Source organism: Eupeodes corollae, chromosome 1 (assembly GCF_945859685.1).
Source record: "Eupeodes corollae chromosome 1, idEupCoro1.1, whole genome shotgun sequence".
Classification (NCBI taxonomy): Eukaryota; Metazoa; Arthropoda; class Insecta; order Diptera; family Syrphidae; genus Eupeodes; species Eupeodes corollae.
In genome coordinates this window covers 224,764,385-224,786,831 of record NC_079147.1, presented here as the reverse complement: position 1 = coordinate 224,786,831, position 22,447 = coordinate 224,764,385, and the positions used below count along the sequence as shown (strand labels likewise).

The 22,447-nt window shown below is 34.8% G+C and overlaps 1 protein-coding gene across 8 annotated transcripts in view; it reads left to right on the top strand.

The window, feature by feature from the left end:
• The first annotated feature begins 2,837 nt into the window (after positions 1-2,837).
• The window catches only part of LOC129953767 (sex-lethal homolog), a 56,989-nt gene continuing 37,379 nt past the window's right edge, over positions 2,838-22,447 (top strand). For 2 of the 8 annotated variants that reach the window (XM_056067214.1, XM_056067213.1), the window contains exon 1: positions 2,840-4,040. In XM_056067214.1, coding sequence (XP_055923189.1) covers positions 3,979-4,040 — 62 coding nt within the window. In that variant the 5' untranslated portion in view covers positions 2,840-3,978. Of the gene's footprint in view, positions 4,041-17,527; positions 17,701-22,447 lie in introns of those variants that run through there. The other 6 variants (XM_056067212.1, XM_056067211.1, XM_056067215.1 and 3 more) reach the window with 6 other exon arrangements.

The window sequence follows — 22,447 nt, the reverse complement described above, 5'->3', positions numbered from 1 at the left end:
GTAAAGATGAAATACTGGGTATCATATCAGAGACAAAACCCCAATGGTGGACAATCAAGGCTGAATTGGAGAGGAAATATGGAGATCGGATACTGATCTCTCCAGGTGTCAACAGATTTAGTGTGCCAGTGGTATATTTTAACGGCAGTGGGAAAAAAATTCTCAATGGAGCATGGTATTGAAACTTGGCTAAAAATGCAGAAGAAAAGAGATTGAGAATTGTTGCTAAAGCTGTGGAAATTTTACGGCAAGATATTCAGAGTCAAGTTTACAACACAGACACATACCCTCCCAGCGACGAAATACTGGGTATCATATCATATCAGAGACCAAACAACAATGGCGGACAATCAAAGCTGAATTGGAGACGAAATATGGAGATCGGATACTGATCAGTGATCACTCCAGGTGTCAACAGATTTAGTGTACCTGTGGTATATTTTAGAGACAGTGGGAACAAAATTCTTAATTAACCGTGGTATTGAAACTTGGCTAAAAATGCAGAAGAAAAGAGATTGAGAATTGTTGCTACAGCTGTGGAAATTTTACGGCAAGATATTCAGAGTCAAGTTTACAGCACAGACACATACCCTCCCAGCGACGAATTTTTGAAGAATCCAGGTACAATGCCTCAATCCCTTACTTTTTTCCTTGAGGGACTTTTATTGGCAAAGACAAAGAGAATAGAAGAAACAAAGAGAAAATGTGCAGCATTGGGGAATGTCATAATTGGGATTGTCAGACTTAAAACCTTCGTATCACCTCTATTGTCACCTCTATTATCATTGCTCATACAGAAAGCATGCTTCAAGGCATTAATTGATCTTGCAAATTTGGGCTTCTATGTATCGTATTACGAAGCACAAAAGCAAGAAATGTCAGCAATAGACAGTGCGAAACCTGGTGTTATTGTAAAGAAAGGTGCTTTTAATCCATTTGTTTTCGACAACGTTGATTTCAACGTATGTACTATAGATGCGTTCAAAACTCTTCATGCTATTGGTAGAATTAGGTGCATTACTCCCATATGTAATCAGCACAAGTATATACATACCTATATTCTAAAAGGGATTTTAAGATTCTACAAATTCTTTCCTATTCATACTTTTCGTTTATGAATAGATTTAGACAATATGATGCAATGTTTTTGAATATTTTGACGTAAATTGATTTTTTTTTGTAAATTTCAACTTTTTCCGAGAATATAGCTCGAAAACGGTTAGGAATTAAAAAAAAACATATGATATAAAAGTCTTAGATCATTTTAGGAACTCCATTTTATTATCTAAAATATTTCTCTTCGATGCACCGTTTTCGAGATATAAGCGAAACCCCAAAATTCATACCGGGCGACTTTCCATTACCGCAGCACGAATTTCCTTCAGATTTTTTTTTTACAGTTAGGTAGTAGTCTCAATAGAACATGTTTTAAATATTAAGGCGAGGAAACAACTTTAAGTCATAGAAAAAAATATTTTCTTTTTCGGACTTAAGTGCCTTGCACATGAGAGCGAACAACAAATGAACGAATGGACGAACAAACGTAATTTTACACATTTCAAAAAGTCAATTTCAAACAAAAACACATTTAAATTATAAGAAACCAATTAACACTCATGTTAGGATAGTAAAATTTGCATTTTGTTCTCTAAAACAAGACAATTTTATAAAAACAATTTTGTAGTAACGAATTGCCGTTTGGTTGCTACGAACTGTCAAACTCTATTCGCATTCCACATACCATCCACACTGCAACGAATAAATTGTGCGCGCTCAACTTAACCTCAAATTTATACCGCTTTTGCTTTGTTTGTTGAAAAGGGTAATTATAAATTGACAATTCGTCGCTGTCTGCAAATATAAATAAAGCTCATGTGAAAGAAAAGTCAAAATATGCGAACATCCACACTTCGCAGTTCTCAGTTCATAGCTCATGTGCAAGATGCTTTTGCCCTACTTTTTTGCATTGCATTTTTTGAGCCTAAAACAAGTTGCGAGTTTAGATATATGCAAAGTACTTTTTACATTTGAGGACTAAAATCAAAGAATTCCCCCCAAAAAAAGCAAGTATGCCAGCACTGAACAAAAAACAGGGAATAAATGTCAAAATCAATCATTTTTGCGTGTTTTGTATGTAAAAAGGTGAACTTTGAAAATTAATTGAAAATAGAAATAAATGTTTTCTCGCTCTAAAATTGCTATAGTTATTATTTATTTTCACATATCTATCAAACAATAAAAACGCGAGTCGAAATTCGTGCTACGGTAATGGAAAGTTGAGCCTTCGTACCTTTACACCCCCCTCCCCTCGCTCATCACCAAGGAGTCAGGACTTTTGGTATGGAATCGCGTAGTTACCTGGTCACGAACTCTACACCTCATTTTGGGTCATTTATTGACTGGAATATTTATTGGGAAGAAAGATGCGAAAACTCCAATTCGCTAACAGACGAATTTTACTGGAAAGTAATTTAAGTGGTTTGTAACTATTCAGAACTTAGATTTAATATTTTTAAACAGACCCTAAATGTTTTGTCATGGCTTCGTTTGTAAAGGGAAATTTACCAATCACAATTTTCATCACACTCACCCTTAGCGCCCAGAATGTCTTGTATTCCACAGCTCGTCAAACTATATAAATTTCCCAAAAAGTCATCGCAGACGTACTAACACACCTACTCAAATGTAAATTCATTCAAAACTTTTATCTATCTCTGTCTTACAAATTAAACTCACCCATAGCTGCTCTCTTCTTTTACACTTCCTTTTGACACAATTTCCTTTATACTTCTTTTTTTATTGTATAGTGTATACAACAGTATACAACACCAATGCGCGTCCTTTTTTCTCTCTCACAGCACAGCTAAACAATTTTCAAATCCATCAAATCAAATCGGAAAAAGGAAAATAGTAGATCCAAAAAGTGATACAGACAAGAAGAAAAGAAATCCTTTCAGTTTCAGTTTCATTTCGTCGGCTGTGAAAGAAAAAATTAAATTAGAATTTATTAAAATACTCGCCGCAGCGCAGTGGAGAGTCAAAGTGGAAAAAAGTATAAGAAATCTTACAAACGCGCTTTGTTTCTTTTCCTGCAAAAAAAAACCAACAAAGATTTACCCCAATTTCAACTTAAGAAACAAAACTTACTTTTCGATTACAACGGAGAAACAAACAAAATATAAAACAAGTGTTGTGAATTTAAATAAATAAATATCAATAAAATAAATTTTCCCTTCGATTTCGATTCTATACCTTTACCCTACATACACACACCCCCTCCCTCCCCCCAACGTTTTGCTTGTCATTTTTCACGTGTGTATTTGCTACATATTTATATTTGCCATTTGGATTTGCAAAAAGTGAATTTTATCTGGTTTAAAATATTTAATTATTAAATGTTCTTTTGTATGGCATTGATTTTCAATAAGTTCCAGTTCTATAAAATATAAAATTCTTCATTTTCTTCCACAATTTTAATTCCTGCTTTGCATAGTTAATGTTTCAAGTTTTTGTTTTATTTTATTTTTAAACAAATAAATTAAAAAAACATACATTTATAGAAAAAAAAAGAACTATAAAACCTGTGTACTGGAAAAAGGGAAAAAGTCAAATCGAACAGAACTAAACCGAATTGTCGTTTTCTTGTGAAGGCTTGAAGTTTCTGGTTTGGCAAAGGCAAAAAGCGAAAGGCAAACGGCGATACGATAAACGAAAACACACGAAGAGGAACAAATTTGGCAGCCATCGTCTTCGTCGTCCAGGTCCACCATCGTCGTCGTCGTCGCTGTCGCTGTCGTTGTCGCTGCCGATAGTGTTCCGTTTTGTTTTTCTTTATTTTGCTGGATTTTCCTCAGTTTATTGTCCAGAAGAGACGGGATTTTATTGCAAAAATTAAATAAGCAATCAATTTTCTTTTTTAAATTTGTTATCAATTTCATTGGAAACGTTAATCTTAACAATTAAAATAAAACAAACAAAATGTATGGTAATAATATGAATGGCTACGCGCCGCCATACGGTTACAACGGGTACAGACAGAGGTAAATTAATTAATCTTTTTTTTTTGTTTAATTTGTATAACTTCTTAAATAATCTGTATCGCCCTAAAACGCTAAACAAAATGCTTCCAATCATTTTTCTTTAATAAACCACAAAAATTATGTGTTAATTCTTTAAATTACCTCCTAGTCGCAATAATCAGTGAAAATTTAGTGAGTGAATTGCAATTGGAATTTCAATTTGGGATTTGGTTTTTTGGGGGAAGAAGAATCAATTAAAAAAGAAAAAAGACCTCGATGGAGTGCAGTTTTCTTTCTTTTCTATTTTTTCTTAAATTTTTGTAGTGCAAAGTTTGTTGTGAATGCAAAATATTGATTTTTGTTGCCTTTACTATAATAAAATAATCTTTTTTTTGTCTTTCGTTGGCAATGTGAATGTGGTAAAAACAAGGAAAATGGAAAACATAACCTAGCACTAAGTAAGAGCGTAGGTATAGTCATGAAAAATGCCAATGCAAAAAAGAAAAAAAATTAAATATGTGCGTCCTATACCAACCTAGGCGGGAGTTATTTTGTTTTTGTTTTTTTTTTTTTATTATTTTGTTTTAAAGAATTCATTCCAACTGGTTCCGGAAAATATTCCTTATGTATTGTGAAATGTTTTATGATATAAAACACGAAATAGCAAGTGTTTCATTTGAAATGAAAGGGATCCTGAATTTGATGGATGGGAAAAGAATCTCACTTCCTTTTGAAGACAGTCACAGTATCTATGCACATGTATTCAATGTAAATGTAACAAGACAGGTGTGTAAGGGGAGGGAGAGGAGGAGACGACAGAGGAAGAAAAACCAGTTGAAAAAGCCTCAAGTTTGGATTCATCTTAAGACTAGACCATGATAGCTGCTTGATATTCCAAAGTGTTTGTTTTCTTTGATAAGCATATGAATTAAATTAAAAAATACCAATGCAATCAGAGTTATACCCGTGACATGATGGTTAGTGTGTAGTATTGACATTCCAGAGGTCTTGGGGCCAATCCTTGCCGGTGTCATCAAAAGTTTTTTCACGGGTATGCCTCATGAGAGGAGTTGAAAAATCATTCAAGAGTAATCCTGTCGTGAAAAGTGCTTTTTTAAATTATCTGTTCTAATCGGCTTAAAACTGTAGGTCCCCTCCATCCCTCATAACATCAATCGCACTCGGGAATGGTTGGGAGTTCTAAGTCACTAGGCCTTAGTTCTCAGCAGACTTTTACTCCATCTAACTGATTCCTTTACACTAAAATTTGCTTGACAAAGAGTGTTTTGATATGCGCTAAAGGTGAGAGTCCGTTTGAGACTAAAAGTGCTGCGAGTCGCTCTCAAGCTGCTCTCGAGAGCGAGCTCGCAAGTGGAATTGATATCCAGGTACATATATGGTGGCACTGAATTGAGGAATCGAATTCAAATGGAATCGAAATGACATTTGGGTTTTATTTGTGTGCGTACTGCTTCGTGAATAGGTTAGGTTAGGTTGTCTAAGATGGAAACGGACACAATCAGGCCAGTTTAATGGCCCATTGTGATGTCACATGAATCTTGGGGCTTCCTTTTAAGCTCAATGGAACCAGTTTGGGTCCCTTACGAAACGAGGAGGGCTGATTAGGCTGATATGACTTAGATCGTTAAAGAAGAATTCTCCTTAGGTAATTCTTCGAGCCAGAGCAGTGCATGTGCAGAGAAGACGAAGAACTGTTTCTTCCTCGTCCATACAGATTCTGCAAAAGTCATTTGAGAAACCGCCTAGTCTCGTGGCGTGCTTTCCTATTAGATAGTGTCCGGTTATGGCACCTATTATCGAGCTTATATGCGATCTGCTTAGAGAGAGCAAGCACCTTGAACGTTTTAAATCCAGTGTTGGTCAGATGTTTTTTGTGACTTGACACGTGGTGATGTTGTTCCACCTGGTGCCTGCCCTCCTCACAGCGTCTTGCATTAGTAACAGTTTACAAGTAAGGATTGGTATGCCAGAACGTGCCAAACGTAGTAGGATGGCGAGTTCGTCTGCCTAACAGTTACCTGGAATGTCTCTATGGCCAGCACCCAGCAAAAGTGAATATTAAACTGCTGTGCTATCTCCATTAGAGATGATCCACAGTTATGAGCTGTTATAGAGTTTGTAGACACAGAGTCCAGGGATTTGATAGCGGCCTGGCTATCTGAGAAAATACGGATATCAGAATTGATATCACGTTTTCTTTAAGACAGGACAAGACGTCGCCAAAACTTCCGCCTGGAACACGCTACAATGATTGGGAAGGCGGAAAGAGAGACTTAATTTCAGTCGTTCAGAGTACACACCTCCACCAACCCCTACTTTTGCTTTTGACCCAACTGTATAAAAATGGATTGACTCATCCTCCAAGAATGTCCTTTCCTCCCAGAAAGATCTGTGAGGTATAGAAATCTGGAAATATCTGTCGAACTGCAGTTGGGGAAAGTGTAGTCTGAGTGCTTTGGAATTGATTCTAAATACCCAAGAATTACGGAGTGGCCAATGTTGTTGTTAGTCCACGGCGACGAAGCTTTGAGGCGAATAGCAGAGCTTGCAGCTATTTGTTAACTAAATATGTCAAGAGGTGTTAGGTAGAGCAAGGTGTTTAGTGCCGCAGACGAGGTAGTGCGAAGCGATCCTCTTATATATAGGCAAGCTGAACGTTGGACTTTATTTAGCTTATCCCTGTTTATACCTTTCTCTAAAGCAGTCCACCATACTGCCACACCGTACATTAAAATCGGTCTGATTACCAATGTGTATAGCCAATGCGTGATTTTGGGTTATAAGGCCCATTTATTACCAATAGCTTTTTTTGGAAGAAAATAGATCTACAGTAGCTTTTTTGACTCCTGTAAGTTGCGGTTCCGATTTAGTTTTTTATATAAGACAAGACCCAGGTATTGCCCTCGTCTGAGAATTTTAATTGGGAGGGTTGACATTTGAAAAATGAAATCTTGTATCTCCTCGAAAATAAGACCAAATCGGTTTTGTGTAGGTTAACACCCAGTCCACACCGATCAGCCCAAAGTTTTAGTCTGTCCCAAGGCATTTTGTAAGAGTTCTTTTACGATGTTAAGATGCTTTCCTAAAGCTGCTATTGCAACGTCGCGTCGTCCGCATAGGCTATTACTCTGAAGCCCTCCGCATCCAGACTAGTTATCATTTCATTCACCACTATGTTCAAGAGGAGAGGGGATAGAACGCCACCTTGCGGTGTCCCTCTACTAACGAATCGTCTGCCAGAAGAGTTGCCCAATTTTGAGTTAATTATTCTGCTAGTAAGCATTAAATGAATTAACTCCCGAAGCGAACTGTCTACATTTAGAGATGTTACTGCAGATGTGTCCACATTATTAAAGGCACCTTCGATGTCAAGAAAACAACCATAATGAACTCTTTATGATGGAGAGAATATTCGACGGTGCGTACTAAAGTTTGTAACGCTGTTTCCACCGATTTACCTTTATAGTAGGAATGTTGAGACGAAAACAGAAGTGTTGTATCGATACTTGCCCTTAAATGGATATTAATAATTCTTTCCAAGGTCTTAAGAAGGAATGATGATAGACTTATAGGTCGTAGATATTTAGAATTGACTTGCGAGCATTTACCTGCTTTGGGTATAAAAACAACTTCAACTTCTTTAAATGCCGAGGAACATGGACCAGATAAAGACAGCTGGTAAAAATTGCCTCAATTGCCTCTTTTGTAACTCGGTTGGTATTATTCCATCTAGTCCTGCAGATTTAAATGGTTTGAAGCTGTTGAGAGCCCATTGTAGCTTGTCCCTTGTGTTCAGACCTTGTGGATATGTTGTATTAGAACTTGAACGTATATAATTGTTGCATGTTTCGGTAAGAGAACTACCAGGAAAGTGAGTGTCCAAATAGTAAGTTCAGCGATTCATTACTTGAATTTGTCCAGGAGCCGTATGCATTTTTCAAGCACCTTGGCATCGCTGGACTAGTTGAAAGAATTAACCTTAACCTAAAGGCTTCAGAAGTTTCTTCTATCGTGCCACAGAATATGGATTAGATTTCCTTAGTGCCTTCTTGTAGATTCTTAGGGATTCTTTGTAAGAGTCCCAGTGAGAGGCTAGTCTTGTGGCTTTGGCCTGATTGAAAAGTTTCCTGCATTCTTTCCTTAGCGAGTCAAGCTCTGAGGCCCAGCATTGTGGTTTTCTCTTTCCTCTTATGTGTATAAGTGGACAAGCAATTTCTAGCGATCTGTTCATAGCTGAGGTAAGGTCATTAACAATGTTGTCAAGTTCATTAGCGTTTTTGGCGTGAATAACTTTCAAATAAATTTAAAATTTAATTTTAACAATACTCTCAACACAAAGACGCGCGCCAAATTAAACTCAAGAGGGAAACAACTTATCTCACGCACAAAAGCAAAACCTCACACACCAATAACTCCATTCCCCGATTCAGGTTTACAAACAAATATTTGATTCGATTCACCTCTTTCAGTGGGATTGGATCGAATAATCCTATTTTGATGCGATCTAGGCCTATACGGCGCTAAATCCTTATTCAATTCTCCTTGTAAACGCGGTAATAGTCTGGAGAGTAGCTCGCGGATGGTTGACTAATTACTCTCGACATCGATCTTTTTGAAAGTCACTCGCAAGTGGACACATGTGTTTACCACTATCCGAGATAAGCTTGCGGTATACCAACACAGTTCGTATTTGGCGAAAAGTTGTCGGGGTAAACATGGCAAAGCGGTGGACATTGGAGGAAACCAGTCAACTTATTGAAAAATATGAGTCAGTTGAATTATTGTGGAGAACTACGGATAAATTATTTCGCGATCGAAATAAAGAAGAACCTAATTTGCGAAACAGTTCTCGTGTTTTGAAGACGAAATTAGAAGATACTGGAATCCGAAAAAGGTACTGAGGGCTGCCGTATGAATCACCTGCACTGATCATTCAATTAGATTTTAGTTTTTCCTTCGAAAATGAATTCATATGCTAAGTGTTACCAGTATACGTTTGCGTATTGGAATAGCTTCCCTTAATTGGGTATCTTTTTTTTTTTTTAATTATGGGTCCAATGTTTTGTATCAAAAATTCAAATTCACAAACTGACAAACGATACAAATTTCGAAACTGTTGGGGATCTTCAATTTGAAGGTCTCTTGGAAGAGCAGACCCGAACCGAATTGTTTACGACGATCTACCCACAGATTGACCCAACATTTTTTTGTTTTTTTTTAAGAACAGTGCCGATAATAATATGCTAGCAAAAGAAATCTATCAAGTGGACACGATTATGAGAATACCCTTAGCAAGAAAACTCTCAATATTCTAGCAGAGATCTCGCCATAGCAAAATTTCTAAAATTTGGCCCTCAAATGGACAGTCTCCCGAATGTTGTTTCGAGAGTTAGCTAGCAGAAGTACTCTCAAATGGACACGAACCTTTAGAAGCAGTAAAATTGAGTTTTAGATATCAATATCAATTAAGGGTATCAATTTCATATTCATACCCTTTGTATTAAAAGTTTACTTTTCTTTCCTGATTTACCTTAGCAGAAGTTTATAAAGGGTGTTCAGCAAGAACTTTAAATAGCTATTAATGAAATACTAGCTGGTTAAGGTAAGCAGGAGGGTTTTCATTTAAAGCACAGGATTTGCGGACGGAATTGTTAGTAGCCAAGTATCACTGGTCGCAAGCAAAACCGCTTTTGCGCTTTTTGTTCTTATTTTAATATTCTGCGAAAGATTCAGGCAAGAAAACACAATAGTCAATAGATTCCTAGACCATCAATGTCAGCAACAAAGCCTGAACTTTTACTTCAGGTTCGAAATTAAATTATTTGAAATCCACCTATATCGGTAAGAGGAATAAAATTCAACAGTGCATATTGAATTTTTGCAAAAGTCAGACTTTTATCTTCTATTCTTCACAGAATTCAAACAGTTTAAGTTTGTTGACATCGCTAATAAAGGGTTTTTGAGCTTAATTTGTTACTTAAAACCTTACTTTCTTTTATATTTAATTTTTATTGATTGCGAATCAATTATTACTTTTTACTTAGCGTTTTCTAAATATCTATCAATTCGTTTTTTATTCGTTCTAGAAATTAATTTGTTTTCTTTCCATTGTCCTTTTTCACTTGGGATATTGTCCAAAGTGTTGATTATGATGACTTCAGGATGAGTTAAATAGGTACTTAGTACCTGATATTAAACCGATTTTTTTCATACGCTGTTTAATGTTTACCATTGCTGGTAATCGGATCACTGCGAAATTTCAGGAAATTGTAAAGCTGGTGAAACAATACAACGTAATACATTTTACAACGGTTGGCTTATGTTAGTTTACCAATCGCTGTGTGTAAACTTGTAAAAACATGATGCGATAAAGAGAACCAATCTGAAGTGGAATAACTAACCCCCTGTTAGTTAGTTAGAACCAGATATAGACTACATGAAATTTGTAATGTCCCAAGTGCTTGATATGTTTTGGACTATTGTACACCTGTCATAACAGGGCGCTTTCTTATAAGAATTAACGCCAAATTGGCGTGTTATCAAATGATTGTTGATGAAGCCTTATGGGCGAAGAAGAGTAGAAAATAGTTCCTGTACCTGTCCTTCTCTAGCTCAAAACCATAAGATTCACCATGGGAATTCTATTATATCTATTTTAAGTTTTGCAAGAAGCTCTAATTGATTACAAGGGATCTAAGAGGAAGAACACTAGGTTCAATGTGTCTTACTAATTCCTGACAGTCTGAGAAGTTTTATTTTTTAACAAAGGGAAACATGGGTGAAATTGGTACACTTCACATCCGTTAGTTTTTTTTTTTTTAAATCTAGGTTCTATAGAATTACTAGCTGACCCGACAAACGTTGTGTTGTCATATAAATCATTTGTAGAGAATATTTTGATAGAAATAAATATCTTATTGCAAGTATATAAGTGGGAAAGCTGTAGAGCACTGTAAACGGTGACAAATTATTAAAATAAATCACCAAACAATTTTCTTAAGTCATTAAAATTAATGCTTTAAAATTATGTACATATCGCTAATTATGACAGCTATGTCAATTTCTTAGTCAACACAATATACAATATTTGTTGTGAACCCATCTTTCGCCAATATAAACAAACTGGATGGTTTGTCCACTCGAGAGCACGCTGCGTATATTTGTAAGTGTAAAACATGAAGTGCTCAAATCTAGGCCGTAGACAGACATCGTTTGGCCTCGACACTTATTGATAGTCATTGCAAATGCCAATATAATTGGAAATTGAAGGCGTTCAAAAACTCAGTTGGATAATTTACAGTTTCGGTAGCATCACAAACTGTATCAATAGATTTGTATGACACCAAGTCGCCTGGTAACAAATGTTGTATCTTGAGATTTAATTCGTTGACATCCACATTTTTCGCTGCTAAAATTGATCTTTCTGCAAGCCACTCATGATTTGTATATTGTTTTTGTACATCGTTAAACATCTGGTCAATAAGAGCATCTTGTAAATCAATAATCTTGCAGAAATCGACCGGTAATTTTATGCCGCCTATTTCTAACCGTAGTTTTGAAAATGTTTCAGTTAATGGATCTTGAAGCATTTAAACACGCATATTTATTTTCAGCTGTACTTTTTTAACATTACGCCACCGTTGCGATGATTTTAAGCACAGAATAATGGCAAGTGTTGTCTGAAATCACCTAAAACGAGTAACAGAGTGCCGCCAAATAAATGTTTGTGTGCCATAGAGCATTCATCCCAGATGATAATTTTACACTGTTTCAGCATTGCGGCTATGGATGATTATATTTTTTACCACGTCTGGGTTATTTTGAATATTTAGTGGCACTTTAAAAACTGAATGAGCTGTTCTGCCTCCATCCAATAAAGTTGCCGCAATGTGAGAAAATGCAACAGCCAATGCGATACCATTATTCGATATTATTTTAGCAGGAATTAGCGAAAAAAGGAATGTTTTTGCCAGTTCCATCTGGTGCATCCAAAAGAGAGAATCCACCTTGTCCTGCCGAAACTGGGAGCATGATGTGGTCATAAATGGTTCTTTGTTCTTCATTGATTAGTGGTAAATTGCGAGCAACAATCGCTGCCATTTCTACAGTACTGTATTGTAGTTCACGATTTAATTCAGTGTCTATTAAATCAGATAACACTTACGAACATAAAAAATAGATAAAAACCTATTCTCAGACCTACCGAATGTATATGCAAAATTTCATTAAAATTGGTTAAGCCGTTTCGGAGGAGTATGACAACTAACGCTGTGACAGGAGAATTTTATATATTAGATTATAGAATTCAAGTCAAAGCCCAAGACTATTCCAAAAAAAATTAAGACTATAAAATAAGTAAGACAAGAGTTTGTGAGACCTTTTACTAAAATAAATTATTGAATTCAAAAAATGTAAAATAAAGAGCCTAAAATATGTAGTAGTTTTTCATGAGCATGAGTCACGATTTTAAAGTTTCTATATAGTAATGCTTTAAACATATCGCATCAAAAACAATGTTGGCCCTATCGTGATTCTGCAAGAACGGCTAAGCTTCCCAAAACTATTATCGTATCTGATCGATAGAAAATTTTATAGAACTTTGATCATTTTAAGCATTCCATTGATTGGATAAGGAAAAGTCTACGAAAAATAATGTACTCACGTTTCTAACATACATGACCAACATATCATCAATCAAAGTATTTCAAACAATACAAAATATAATGGTCCAATCCACCTTGTCTACACTTGACGAGAGATACAATTTTAATAGTACCTACAAAACTCTTGTTTCCGTCAAGATCCATTATAAATAAAGATACAAAATCTGTGATTCGATCCATATGCCAAAAAAGAAACACATCAGCAATTTCATTCGTACGAAAACAAACATATACTAAATGATATTCATCCCCTCCTTGGATGTGCAGACCGGATTCAAAAAATGTGTACCGACAAATGTTCGATTCCATCGAAAAAGACCTCAAACCCAAAAACTGGAAATTCATATTCTCTGGCGGTTTAAATTAGACTGGGTCTGCTGCCTGAACACGCATCAATTTTTTCTGCAGAAGCTCTAGCTGTCTACGAATCTTTAATATACGCTTGCAACATAAAAGATCACTGGTTCGTATGCACAAACAGCCTTTCGGTCACCCATCCTATTATGAAACAACAGCTCTCCAGCAATTACAAGGCTTAGAAATATTTTAACACCAAAATTATGTGGGTAACTAATGGGCTGATAAAGCTGCTTATTCTGTTAGTAAATCATCAACTTCTGTCCAACACGTTTAGTAAGTCGGATCTCTTAAGAACGATCAAATCAGAAATCAAAACCATCCATCACTACTCTGGTATTAACAAAAACAAAACCTATGTACCCAATTGTCATACAGAAAGAAACAATTACCAATTTTATTCCTCTGCGTTTAGGCCAAACTTCCCTGACTTATCAACATCTTCTAAAAAAATCCTGTTTCACTTGCAATAAAACAATGTACATACATAACACACCTTCTAGCGCACATAACCTTCTTTTATCTAACAATAATCAGAACATTTACGAACTACTTACAAATATTAACACACAATCAAGATACAATCCAAAAAATAATTTTGAAACTTAACTTTAAATTATAAACTTGCTCAAATTTGTTTATAACAGTGAGCCGAAAGTCTATACAGCCTGTGCTCTCTAAAATCTGGTAGCAACCTAGAATAAATAAAATAAATGTCCAGCAGTTAACAGAAAAGGCAAAAATATCTCCCTCTTATTGCGAGAAACAGTAAGAAATATGTCAAACAAATTAAAGTTGTTAAGGGCACTAAAGTCTTCCAAAATAGTTTTTTCTTATTTTTGCTTGATATACAAGTTAAATTTTAAAAATATTTATTTAACTTTAAATCAAAACATTTTGCAGTTTGTTTACTAATTAAAATTAAAATTAAGGCAAAGATGCCAACTCACAATTCAAAATCAAAATGCTAGATAATAAGTTTGGTATTTAAGCAGCTATTTCTTCGTACCTAACTTATGTTTTTTGTGAATTCGAAGTTGGAGCTTTGAGTTTATTTATTGACCAATTTGTGTAATAATTGTGATTAGTGGAAGTTACTGTAATTTTCGCAATGAATTTTTTTTCGTGAATTTAATTATTCGTACTTTTATTTTACTATTAGTTTTCTGAAAAAAATAGTGAAGACTTCTCTTCTTCAAATATCTTCTCTTCTTTAAATATCTTCTACAATTATTTACGTTTTCTTATTTAACAGCGTACTCATTTTATTTTACAATTTTTGTAAAAAATATTTTGCAGCTCCCTACTATACTCAAATATTTAAAAAATTGTATTTAACATTAGAAATAAACTGTTTTTCATGGTTGAAATCAGGAGTTCCTTTTTGTTTGGAAATTTGTCACTGGAAGCTTATAGCAAAAGTACTCCAAACATGTTACTTTTTTTCAAAGATCATATTTAAAAATACATTAAGCGGTTTGAATGAAAACGAGTACGACGAGTATTTACGAGTACTTACAAGTAAAGTGTAACGAGTATTTAAACTCCAAGTAAACCAATGTGAATGAAGCGTCGAGTTTGCTTGTGACCGTGTACTCGTCAACCCGAGGGTATACTAACAAGTATTTACTCGCGAAACAACTGAATTCACAAAAAAGCAAGTAAATACTTGTAGTGCCACACAGACTGCGCAACATTTCCTTTTGTGACTTTTTCTTATTTCGCCTAAACTAACCTTTACTCCCCGTCATTACTCACAAGTCAGTTGTCGTTCCCGTTTGTTTTTGTCCTCTTGCAGCTATGAATGAAAGTAGTGTGACTTTCGGTTGTTACAATAGAGCAATTTTTGTAGCGTTATTGCAAGACTTTAGTGTTGTGCTAAATAAATCCATGTTGCCTAAAGTTGCATCGTCGGAAAAAATCGAAAGTCGGAATGCGAAATCTTGAAGCCTTTGCCTTGGCCTGATTCATACCTTTAATAGTGCTTGGAAATTCAATCCAATCTTCAGACTTCGATACTATTTTATCCAATACACTTGAAAATGTTCTGCTGACGGTACTTCGTTCAACCCCCATGTCGTTGGCAACACCACTTTGGAATCCTGGATCACTAACGTATCTCAGAAAAATGTCCATCTTTTTCGTGCAGTTAATCCTCCACCCCTTACATCTGTGTTTTCATCAAGAAAGTGCGAAGTGAAAAAATCTACGTTTTCGCTCTCAAACCGTAATAGTCCCTTAGATAGATGGGGGCTTATTATAATTATTATATTGAAAAGTTTACAATTTCAATATTTGTTGAGATTAAACATAACAATTAAAAGAATGTCAATTTTACAATGATTTGAAACACAAAAATGTACCAATTTTGAAATGATTTGAAGCATAAATAAATAAATATCAATTTTCAAGTGTCTTGAAACCCAAAATAAATAAATAAATAATAATGATCCTTTAAACTGTAAACGCTGGACGAACAAAATTTAAGTTAGAAAGGATTTTCGAAATGCTAGGGCATGTTTGCAATAATTATATAAAATATTCCATCCAATAACTCCGTTTAAAATTTCGTACAACCGACTTGAAGAAAGAAAACTTTGTTGCAAATATAAACGCCGGATTTCCTGTAGTATTGGGCAAATTGCGATAAAATGGTTGACATCTTCATTTTCTCTTCTATTGCATAAACTACAAATTGTTGATGGCGTAGTTCGGGGCTGAGTGTGACAATCTGAATAAGCGCTTAAAAAAGTATTTTTGCATTTTTTCAAATGACTCGAAGAATAAATATCCAAACACCTGTACACCGTAGCACATACATGTGTTTACGGTTATCTGGAAGACACGGTATTTTGGCACCAGATCGATTTCCTATTTAGCGAAGAACTTGGGCCACATTACGCTCAAAGCCAGTTTAGCATCACTACTTTTTTGTTCTGGGTGTTTTTAAAAATTTAGGTTATGCGTAATTAAAACTCCTAGGTACTTAAATTCTTTTAAAACTTCAATGGCCACGTTATTAAGAGACCATCTTTATTCGTAACGCCTCCTTCTTTGATGTGCTTCAAAAATCATAACTTTTGTTTTACTTATATTGATGTGTAAGCCCCACTTCTCGCAAAAGGTAATCAGTATTTTTATTTGTAACTAGAGGGTTAAGGGGTTGTCAGCGAGTAAGACTTTCACTTGGATTTGAGCAAAAAATATTCCTACAAGTAGTATATCACAAATGTCATCAATATATAAAGCAAATAAAATTGGACTTAAAATACAGTCTTGGGGAACACCTGCCGTTGTTTCAAACCAGTTAGAAAGATCGGATTCATCCCATAGCGATGCACAAGATGAGACAAGAAAATTAATGTACATCAACAAAAATTTTCGGGAAAAAATTTTCCCATCGTTGAAAGCTTGTATATCAAAGCAGGTCTGTTGACCTTGTCAAAAGCTGCCTTGAAGTCTACGAAACAGCCGTATAATTTCTTCTTTTTTTTAATCGTATTCTTAGCAATACTGGTAAGCGCGAATATATATCCATTGTTGAGAAGCCCGGACGGAATCCCGCTTGAAACATGCTCAGTATATTTCTGTCCTCGATTTGGTAAGTCTGTCATAAAGAATTGACGTAAAAATCTTCCTTAAGGTGTTTAGCATAGAAATTCCTCTGTAATTTTCTGGCAGGGTTTTGTCTCCACTCTTATATATGGCAAAAATAGCTGCTTTGTTGAAGTTGTTTGGCAAATATGATTCATTGAAGTACAGCAGAAGAAATTTTTTTAACTGATCAGTACTATTTTTGTAATTTCGGAACTTATATCACGCCGGTCTCTATAACGCAGGTTCATAAATGCAGCCATCTTTCGTGTACAAGTACGACTGCAAGTCTGGGGTCGGGTTGACTTGCGAGTAGACGAATATTTACTTGCTACATAAGTATTTACTTGCGTTTATTTACACAAAAATTGGCAATTTTCCGGGTTTTACTAGCCTCTCAAGTATTTACTCGCGAGTTAGAGTAAATACTTGTTTTATTCACTTCAATTTTGGCGTTTACTTGTTATTTTGATATGTTCAAGTATTTACTTGTTTATTCACACCGCTCATTATTAACAAAATTACTACTATTGAAAATAATGGTGTGCAATACTTTTATAAATAGAAAACTTGAGTAATTCAAGATGATGCAAATATTTTTTGGTTATTTTCATTTTATTTTAATTACTATATTAAGTTGCATGAAGTTTCCAAACATTAATCAATTTCATAGTGCTTTTTTAATGCATTTTTTGTTAATGTCTTTTTAAATAAGTTATATTAAAAAATGTTTGATTTAATTAAAAACTTGGCTCAGAACTTTAAAAAACAATATCATTATCGTTAGAAAATAAAATTGCATGTTATTTTCTGCATGTTAAACTAGAATGATATTAAAAATATGTACAAATACAATAAAATGCGTATAACTTCAGTGAATCGCAGTGAACATTAAAAATAACAAATTCAAAAACAATAAAACAAAAAGTATAACTAGTGTTTGTGCTAACTGAAAATCCATCTGTTGTGCAAGCTTTGTGGCATCTCTTGAACAAGAATCAATCAAATCAAACAATTACAAAAGATTTCTCAAACAACATGTATCGGTAAATAACTGTATCTACCTACCTACAACATTTCAAACAACATCCACATCATTATTTGAAATCGTGTCATTGTCATGTCATTGACATTTCATTTGAATCCTTAAATTTTATTTTTAACTGACTTGTATGTTTGCATTTATATATGTATGTACCTATATGTACTTTTTATTTATGTAATTATTTTATCCTTTGAGTTTTACTGAGAAACAATTTATTAAAATTAAAACTGTAAGATTTAGACCGTGCGTCGCTAGTCCTAACCATTGAGTGTTTTGCAAATAATTATCATACCCAAGTGCAAAGTGCCACGAACAAATATAGGATACGCTCTTTGTTGTCGCTTTGCCAAAGGACACTTTTATACACATACATATATCCTGTTCAGATAAAGTAGAAGAGAAAAAAAAAAGAATTGTGGAAGAGATACACAAGGATCTGTTTCTGGTTCTTTGTTGTTGACTTACATATCGGTAATCAGAACACTACCTAGTAAAGGACCACGGACGCAAAGGGGTCGGTTAGAGTCGTGTCTCATGGAGTCACGAAGTGTGGCGACAGAAAAACTAACGATGTCTGCTGACGAAAAAAAATATATACAGAAGGAAATCTTCCCTTGAAAGAGAAGAGAAAGGGAAAAGAAGATAAACAATGGAAATATGTATAACAGATTTTTTCTTATAAACTTTTACTTGTTTTATCATAAATTATAATGAAATAGCGCACAACATTTAATATAAAATATACCTATGTTCATTTTCATTTATTATTATACCTAGATACATATATTTTGATATTTAACAAGACAAGAAAAATATTGTTTAGCGTTTCTGGTGTTTTTAATTTTAATGTCTGGGGCATATTTCTACGAGTAAAAAGAATTAACTTTGAATTGTGTAGTGGTACAAATATTTTTAGGAAACACAAGAAACTCCTAATTAATTAATCGATATATATACATATGAAGAAATATTTAATTTTGGATTTATTTAACATTTAGCTTAGAAACACATTTTTTCGGCTATGCCATGCAGAATGGAGTCAAAATGTATTAATGCCTCTCTCTTAATTTGGCAACACACTCCATGTACATATTAGTTATCATAAAATGCATAGGCTTCTCAAGGCAGTTATATTTGTTATGATGTTGTGTTTGTTTCTGGTGACCATATACCCATTTCCTTATTATCATAATGTGTGAGGAAAATTCTATCCGATTTCTACGAATTGTACGATTTTCTTTGTACTAATTGATTGAAAAAGTGTTTTATTTCATGACTAGTTCTTAGAATGTTTTGAGTTTTTTTCTCAAATTTAATCCAGAACATTTGAAAAATTTAAAACTAGTTTTTCCTATTTTTTTTCTTTAAAAAAACCTCAATAATATGGTTGTAAGCCAAGCCTTCTAGTGATTGAATCGTATGTAAGAAACTTTAAATTAAAAGATTCCCAAAAAAAGGAGTATAAGAAATCAGTATAAGTATAAGACTAAGTAAGCGTGGCGTGATGGGCAATGTATAGGACTATTATGCAAAGGGCTTAATCGCTTCCTGTGCCACCAAAAAGTTTTCTTTTTTTTGCAGGAAATTAACAAAAATTCAAGAGGTACTTACTTACTTCAGGTGGCGCTGCAGTCCTGTGTGAACTAGGGCCTCACCAACAAACTTCGGTCCCTAGACTGATTCCTCTATAGTTGGTGCAGTTTAGAGGGTCTCCTTTTTTCAGAATCGGGCAAACAATACTGAGGTTCCATCATCGGGCATGCTTTCTTCCGACCAAATCTCCACCTGTTTTACAGAGGTCGGCATTTAAGCCATCCGCTCCAGCGGCTTTGTTAGACTTCAGCTAAGATATGGCAATCTTTACTTCGTCTAAGTCGGGAAGACGGGATTGTTGGCTTTCGTCGTCTTTGTTGCCTCCAAGAGTTACTATTTTCATAAAAAAATGCTTATTTAATTAGACTACAAAGAGTAGGGTTCCTCCATTTTTGACTGACTACATTTTTTTTTTACAATTCGATTTTCAGAAAATAGTTAGCTTTTAGTAAGCGTCAAACTACGATCAGAGGTTCATCATCATAAGTGCAAGCGCTAGTTTTCAGTAAGAAAATAAATAATAGTAGAGCAGTGGTTCTAACTAATGATTTTAATAGCACCTTATTTGGATTTAAATCTATTTATGAACAGTTTAAGTTATACAAAATGCTCACTCGTTTTAAAGCTTCATTCTTCCCCTAGTTAAGTCAAAAATCAAATGTACGCAGGTGATGAGTTCCGCCTGGGTAATCAAATGGACACAAGATAGCAAATAAGGTGCATCAGTTTCACCATTAATGAATTAATGATGAATTGTAAAGTCATTTTTAACACGCCTTTGATGGAGTGATTGCCTCTGAAGAAGCTCAATATGATGTTCATAGGGAGACAGATCATAAGGATCATCCCAAGGAAGACCCTTTAGGGCAATGCAAATGAAATTATGTTGAATTGATTCAATACGTTTCTATGAACTCCGTAATAGGGAGTCCATACCTGCGAAGCATATTCAAGATGAGGACGAACATGGCAATTATACAAAGAAAGAGAAACATAGGGATCATTGAACTCCTTTGACCAGCGTTTTATAAAACAAAGCATAGAACTTGGCTTATTGACAATAAAATTAATGTGATGTGTAAATTCTAAGTTGGAAGATAAATTAACACTTAAACTTTGATTGTGAATACGCGACAGAGTTTTTGCTGTATCGATCAAATACACTACCGAATCGTTTTTTTAAGTAAAAGTTATCGTCTGGCATTTTAAAGGGTTGAGGACAAGGCTATTTTTCCCACACCAAAATGTGACAAAAACTATCACATCGTCCTGTAAAAGAATACTATTATGGGTGGACTTTATTATCTTAAAAATTTGTATGTCATTAGCAAAAATGAGAACTTCGTTCATTAATAGTCAGGATGAACAGAAAAGAGACAAAATGTCCTCCCTGGGGAACACCAGATGGAGCAACAAAAGGTTCTGAATGACAATTTCTTAATTTTACCTCATATGATTTGATCCAAGTTAAGATAAATTGAGGAAAACCAAGAGCTTTAAGTTTAAATAAAATAATTTCATGGCTAAGTCGGTCAAAGGCTTTTAAAAATTCAGTGTCTATTAAGATTTATGTTTTCTTCTTCAAACAAAGAGAAACAAATCTAATTTATCTAGAATGGTTGATTTCATAGCAATAAACGAAAAGTTCAAGGACCCGGTCAATGCACTACGTAACCATGTATCTCATTAAATTATCTGATAGGATACAATAAAAAAAAGCTAATTAAGTCACGTTTGGACAAACAAAATCTTAACCATATCAGTTTCAAGCTTATTTGAGGTCTAATTTTTACTAAGGCTTTAATTTGTAATATAAAGGGTTTTTCAACAAGAGCGGGTAGATATTGAAATAGAATTGAACAAACTGTGTGTGAGGTATTAACAAAAAACATTTTTTTTAAAGGCGCATATATGTCATTAAGTGTGGAATATGACGTCTTACGGTGGCACGGATCCGAGTGGTTCAATTTTCAATTATTATCAGCCGAATTTGAGTGATGGCCTTTAGGACATCGGCTGATTGTGGTTTATTTGCATAGACCTGCGACTTCAAAAAAAAAAACCCACAGGATAAAGTCTAGCGAATTCAAATCGAATGACCTTGGTTGCCAATTCACATCACCCTTGCGAGAGATAACCTTACCCGCTCATTAACGCCTTTTTCAAAAAAGTACGGACCAATTCCGACGCCGACTCAAAATCCACACCAAACGGTAACTTTTTGTGGGTACATGTGATAACCTGTTAACACAGCCATTCATGCAAAAATGCGCCTCGTTACTAAAGATGATTTTTCGGCCAAAATTGGGGACCTCTTCTATACGATTCGAAGCCCAGTCAGCGAACAAACGGGTTTGTCTATGGTCATGAACTTTGAGCTCCTGGATCAGTTGGCCTAAGTCCTGACCCAAAATTCTTCAAGTTGAAGTCTAATTTATTTTAAAAGACTATTTCATGCAATCCAAATTTGGCCAACAGTCGAAAGGCTGTATATCACACGATCTGGGCGGCCAATTGATTGGCCTAAAATGTGAAATAAATGTTCACTGTCCTCTCTCAATTGGTGCATTGTTACGCGTGCTGTTTGGCATCGTTTTGTTGAAACCACATGTCATGTAAGGCATGTTCTGTTTTTTTTTGCGAACATAATTTAAAGTAACTTTGCGATTCGCATCATCTTTGAAAAAATACGACCCAATGATTCCGTGAGCCCGCAACGAAATTTTCAGGATTGCTTCGGGCGGAATCAATAATTCAAGGTCATTACTAACCCTAACCGAAAAAGCTGGAATATTTTCGTCGATTCGCACTCTACGTAAGAATGCTGTTGGTCTTATGTCAAACAATGTAAATTTGGTGCAAAACTCAGTCACAATAGCTTGAATAGACTATCAGTAGGTCGATTAAATTGGCCATAAATGGAAAGAAGCAAACGTAACATAACAAAATACGAAACAAGTATAGAAAGTAGGATAGCATGTAACTCAATTTCGACTTATGTTGTTTTTCCTTGATTCCACAGAAAAAAATTAAAATAGTATACATCAAGAATGTGGGGCTATTTTTAATTAACTAAGAGGTGTTTAAAGTTAAAACCAGGAAACCAGCTCAAAGCAAAGTGTTGTAAATATTACCTCCTGGAGAAAATCGAACTT